At 37.8% G+C, this 6,167-nt stretch overlaps 1 protein-coding gene across 1 annotated transcript in view; it reads left to right on the top strand.

Annotated features, from left to right (window-relative positions):
• Positions 1-6,167, top strand: part of DISC1 (DISC1 scaffold protein) — a 171,869-nt gene that overhangs the window by 143,665 nt on the left and 22,037 nt on the right. The window contains exon 11 of the mRNA XM_031058765.1: positions 4,068-4,311. Coding sequence (XP_030914625.1) covers positions 4,068-4,311 — 244 coding nt within the window. The remainder of the gene's footprint in view (positions 1-4,067; positions 4,312-6,167) is intronic.

Below are 6,167 nucleotides of genomic sequence, written 5' to 3'. Positions count from 1 at the left end.
TCAGGAAGCATATAAGCGGTGACATCTTCCTGTGTTGATTCCAATATGCTTTTGCGGGGTTTTGCAGAACTTTGTTTTGGTTTGGTTTTGTGGTTTGGTTGTTTTAGGTTTTTTTTTAATAGAGTTTAATATAAAATCTTTTTACTATTTTTACACAGGCATGTTTTCATTTAGACTACAATGTTCAGGAACTGAATGTGCCTTTTTTATGTATGCAGAGCCCTCAATAAAGAAAAGTCATGTTCTTGTAGTTCCAGTTAGTACTATAAATAGCTTTAGAATAATGTTGTGCTGAGAGCCATAGAGAGCCCCCATAGATACCTCCCAGAATCTTGTCAAAAGACAGAAGAGCAATGTTCTTTGGAGCTCAAAAGAGAAAGAACCCTTGCTGGTTATGTCTCTTGACATGAATTTCACTCAATATCACAAGTAGAGGGGAGATATCTCTAGTTTCCTTTTACCCTTTTACCCTGATCATGTTTCCTATAAAACTGCTTGAGCCTTAGTAAAGGCAACTACAATTACAGTGTCAATTGCCACTTTATGAAGAGAACTCAAGGATAAGCCTCTGTATTCCACATCCATTTCCTCCTGCCCATAAACAGCCCTGTTTCTCTGACAGCTCTTTCATCATCATCAACTTGACCTAATGCAGAATTCTGTCTGCTGCGTCCTTTTGTGTTGCTGTGGATGTCTCAGCCATTCTTCAAGTCAGCTAGGCCTGCTCTTGTAGATTGTTTCTGCACAGTATCCTTGAGGTAAAACCTGTCCCAGCTATCCATGCAGCTGAAAAATTACTCATGTGGAGTCTTGCATCTCACTTACTTCACCATCAATTTCCTTGGCCATGACTTGACAAAAGCAGTCTTGTCCTACTCTCATTCATTCAAAATGAACACTTCTGTATTTTTTTCCATTTCACTTTGTTTTCCTTCATTCCTTCATTCCTCCTTCTTTTCTGTCTCATCAAGACTAACTACTAGCTTCCAGTGTCAGGGCTACTCAGAGTCTTTAACTCTCTACTCAGTATTTGTCTTTTTTTTTAATATGAGAAGACAGACTTTCTCTGTAGATGTTAAACCACATTGGTGTCAATCACTTGCCTGTTGTATTCTTATACTGGCATCTCTTACCTTACCTGTTTTCTCCTCCAAGGGATGGAGATCTTGGGTATCTAATGGCATGTTTCATTGCCCTCCCACAAATCCTTAAACTGCTAATTTACTATGATGCCTCAGTGTTCTTGGCACCACTTAAATTAATTAGTTACTTGTGTAACTAATTAAACTGTAGTACTGTAACTAACATGCCATGTCCAGTCCACTGTGTTTCTTTGAACATCCTCATCTGTATCCTAGCTGTTGCTGATTGTTTGAAAGAGAAAAGTTGCTTTGAGGAAAAGGCCATCATTCTAATGTGTTTGGTGTTTGTACAAAGCCTGGCCCTCTGGCTCTTGGCAGCTCAGAATCAGCAGGTGATTAAGGTATGCTTTGTGTCACTGGGTCTATGTAAATGGTTGATGGATTGTGATTTGTTGTGGATTCCAGCAGATTGTTCCAGACACCTTCATTGAACTTGCCACATATGCCACTTTGATAGTAATATACAGGCAGGCATATGACACCTAGAGGTGTTGATGCATCATGAAATATTTATAAGTATAGGAATAATGTAAAATCTCATCCAGACTCGATCCATCATTTTGGAACGTTTCATACCTGAAAAATCTCACAGTGTTCTGTACAGCCACCCATGGAGGCTTCATGGAGACTGCAAATGCACTTTTAGTGTGGATTGAAAATTAATAAACCAAACTCTGAAATTCAGTTTAGTTTAATTTTTAACACCTGATGTAAAAGCTAAAGATTTTTGCATGCTGGGGACAACATAATTGGTAATAATCATTTGAAATGTGTCTCTGTGTTAGCTATTTGCAGCTTTAAAGTAATTTTCATTCCAAAAGTGTGTTTGAAAAATGCTTCAAGGCACTGAATTCCAAAATACAGACTAAAAGGTGGAGCCTTGATATGTTTGGCTTAGATCTGTTCAGAGTATCCAAACATACGTGCATTCGCTGATTTTGGTTGAAAAATTCAGCATAATGTCTTAGCATCTTAGTTCAAGTTGTATCAGAGTTTTACAAATACCACGATAAAACAATGATGGCCTTCAAATAAAAACCATCTGTTAGCAGTAGATTCAGTAACTGCTGATTACTAAAATGCATTTAAAACTTAGACACAGACAAAACCACATTGACCAATGTGCTGAGTCAGGGCCAAATAACAGCAGCCCAGGCACCATTGAGCTGTACTGTTATACATGCTGCTCATCCTCCCCACTGCGAAATCCTGCATACGTCACCATCTCTGCCCTAATTTTGTCAATAAAGCTCTTCATTAAATTAAATAGCCAAAACAAGTTATCCTTTAGAAATTATGATTTAGCTCTCTAGAGTGTTTTTGGTTTTTTTTAGCCTTTAATAATAAGCTATATATAGATGCAAACAAACATTTTCAAAAAGCAAGTAAATGGGCTTATGTATGTCTGCAGGAAAATGTTTTGACTGTGTAACTATGATAATGTGATTGACAAGTAGGGAAACAGCAGGGGTTATTTTATTTTTCTGGCTTGGTAAGTGAAATGCTACCTGGATGGAACACAGATGTGTAATCCATTTTTCCCTTTCTAATTAGTGATACTTTGAACTCCTTGGGGGAGACCAATTTGTGGACCCCTTGCTGCATTATGCCTTCAATAAACACATATATTGACTCTTAAGCAAATCAAATAGCTCAGCTTCTGAAGCCTGATTTTGCTTTCAGTCTCAGTATATTGCTGTGTGATTTTTACAGCTTGGCATCTTGTAGAATTTGTGGAGTTAAAAACATACTTGTGTTAGTTTAATGAACTCATTGTGAGAAGTGCAGCTTCTTTTCCTTTGTTTGGGATAAAAGATAAGTTGGTACCTAATTTAGTCAGAAAAGTTAAAATCAAATAGTTACTTTTCTTCTTTTAAGTCACTTAAAATTTCTCACAATATAGTATTTGTATAGTAAATTATATAATTTGAAAAAGAAGAGTGAAAAAAATATTGCAGTTGTTTGCAGTGAAATCTGTCTGGAAGTGTGTATTGCCGTGGGAATAGTCACTTCTCAGTCCCATCCCAGGCTCTGCCACTGATCCACTATATTTTAGCAAGCAACCTACTCATTTGGTTCCTTTGAGACAACATGTATAAAATGGAGATGTGGCCACATCGCTTACAAACAGTGTGATGTTAGTATTCAGTTCTCAAAATCTATCTACACTCAGAATTCCCATTTATTTCAGGTGGGAATAACTTTTGGTTGGATCTCAGGAGCATTATTTGTAATGTACATGTTTGAGAGATGACTAATGGATGAAAAGTTTATAGAGGTTTTGTATTTTGAATTCTGGTTTTGTTTTGGTGGTGTAACAAAGCAGAAGGAAACCAAAGCACATTAGTAAGAGATAATACAACACTCAAAAGCATGACTGAAACAAGGGAAACTGTTATGGTTTAGTCAAATCTGATTCACCAGTGCTGAAGTAAGCACATTTTAGTCTAATAAGAAATGTAGTGTACTTATTTTCCAAAAATTAGACCTGATTTCATGCAGTAAGTAGTGTGATTGTTCACACATGATCTTTTACATCAAATTCAGGAAAGCCACATAGGTGCAGGATGACAGGCCTGTGTGTCTGATATTGTGAAGGAGGCACTGGCTATGATGGCAAGGCCCCTGAACTTGTGTCTGAAGAACAGAAGGAAGTCTCATGTAGCCAGTGTTTGCTGTACAGTTGGAAGCAACATCTTAACCCAAGGAGGTTTTTCTATCATCCACTTCATAATAGGGCAATAATTTTGCTGCTTTTCAGTTTGATACAGCAATGTTATCTCTGTGGGAGTATTTGAGGTGCTGTTGGGTTTTTTGGTTGTTTTTACTTTTCTGTCTATAATAAGCAATTACTGCAAGTGTTACTTGAAATAGCAACTATTCTCCCTGAGCTGCAGTTTTATTTTCTTTTGGCTTTTATTTCAGCTGCGGGAGCCAGCTGCTCCAAAGAGTGTGGGAAGCTGACTTGGAGGCCTGTCAGCTGTTGATCCGAGGGTTTCAGCTGAAAGAAACCAGTTGCTGTGGTTTTGAGGAAGAAGAGAACCAAATGGATGAGATGGAGATGACTGCTGATGCCCCACCTGATTCTGAAAAAAGAAAAGAAGGTCACTTTCTAAAGGGCACAGAGTGGGGTGCTGTTTCCTGCCCCAAACACAGGGAGCTGAAAGAGGTATCTGAAATACTCTGCAGCTGCATTTCAAGGGATACTGCTGGTTTTCCTGTTGAGGGGAGGAGGTGAATCTTTGTGATGGGTCAGCAGGGCAGGTTAAGTATGAACTTAACATCTGGCTTTCAATCTGGAACATAAATAAAATAGCTTATTAGCTTCTCAGAAGTCCCTCAAGCCTTTCCCTTTTAACATCAATCTTTTTAAAATGCAGAAATTATTCAGGCAATAAATACAGAATGTACATCAGGATTTAAAGGAAAAGCTATTAAGTATTTAGGAGAAATTATCAGTTGTTCCTCATCTCACCAATGAGTTTCATTCTGAGTTGGTCCTGCTGACTTGTTAGCCTGGGTCATTGGTAGCTGACATTGAGAGAGAGTTACTTTTCCTCCCTTAGTGAAATGGTCAAAGGCTTCTGAGCTAATAGATGCTAATAGGCTTACAGCATCCAATGATTATTAAAAGGATGAAAAAATAATGAAGCTTAGAAGGTTTGACAAATTTCTTTTATGTTTTCATGTTTTGATCTGGAACGCTATCCCTGCTTGAAAAATGAACCATTATCTAATAGTCTTTTAACTGTACTGCCTATGTCAACAAGCTGTTAAAAAAAGCTTCATCACCCAACAGCACCACTGAGACAAAAAGCCCCTCCAACAGCAGTTGTTAGTTTTATTATCATGGAATTAAGTTGAAAAAAATTGAATTATGCTTAATTGCATATGATGTTAAGAGCCATTGAACTGTGCATTGCTCTGAAATCTGATGCCTAATTTTGCATTTATACTGGCTGAGTTTTAGTGAGAAGCAGACCCATACCTGACCGTAAAATCTCCTCTTGTTAGTAAAATTCTGGTTTTATATTGGGCTTCAGTAGTTCTTGCAGTCTTTTCCCAGAGCAAATGGTTTACAGACTGGCTTCACAGAGAGAACATTTTTATTAGAAATAGTCAGCTTGGCTTTGATTCCACCCCATCACTGCCTTACCATATTTTTTATGAGTCTACTGAAATAATATGAGGAGTTCCGTTGGTTATGGAAAGCTGTGCTCCTCTTTCAAAAGTGCTTAGAGGCTCTGGAGTGTTTGGGATTTTGTGACTGTTTCTGTAGCACTCCTGATATTTGTGTTATAGATTATCACCTCTTTCACCCCTGCAAGCCCAGATTGTTTCCCTGAAATCAACCTTGCTATCCAAGAATGGCAGCTGGGCAGCTGAAGTGAGATGACTTCTGGTTGTGGAGAGATCTGTAGGACTTGAGAGATGATTCCCCACATCTTGAATGGAAGAGGAAACTGTATTTGCAGTGACAGGCAGTATCTAAACTTTTAGAGAAGAGCCATAACAAATTATTCCCTGACATCTCTTAGTAGTTCATCACAAGACGGAATATAAAAGCAAATTAAAAAACCTGACACAAATCATGCTAACTTCTGGTTTTGAATATGTTGAAGTGCAAGGAAAAAATTTGTCTTGATTTGTAAATGGACTTGAAAAACAAACCACTTCCGAAGCATTTATATGCTCTGTTATATGGTAGTGACTTTTTATTTTAAAATAATTCAATATTTGTGGCAAAAAAATAGTGATGTGGTGTGTAGTCTCTCAATTCAGCCATTTTTATGACTTCCATAGAAAAACTTATTCCTTGCCATTAGCAGGGGACCTTTTCATAGCCATTTATCAGCAAGTGAGGATACCTAATAGAAAAACGTGTATTTGTCAAAATATGTGGTTTCACATTATTTAACAAAGCTGTGGTGCCCCTGTTAGAGGGGTAGCTTGCAGTGGTTGCCATTTTTCTGGAATGACTCTTCTGTTCAACTGTGGCACAACCTCTGTTCCGCCTCAGGGAAT

Source organism: Geospiza fortis, unplaced genomic scaffold, assembly GCF_000277835.1.
Source record: "Geospiza fortis unplaced genomic scaffold, GeoFor_1.0 scaffold381, whole genome shotgun sequence".
NCBI classification, from domain to species: domain Eukaryota; kingdom Metazoa; phylum Chordata; class Aves; order Passeriformes; family Thraupidae; genus Geospiza; species Geospiza fortis.
Note: the sequence above shows the minus strand (reverse complement) of the source record. Positions and strands in the feature narration are given on the sequence as shown.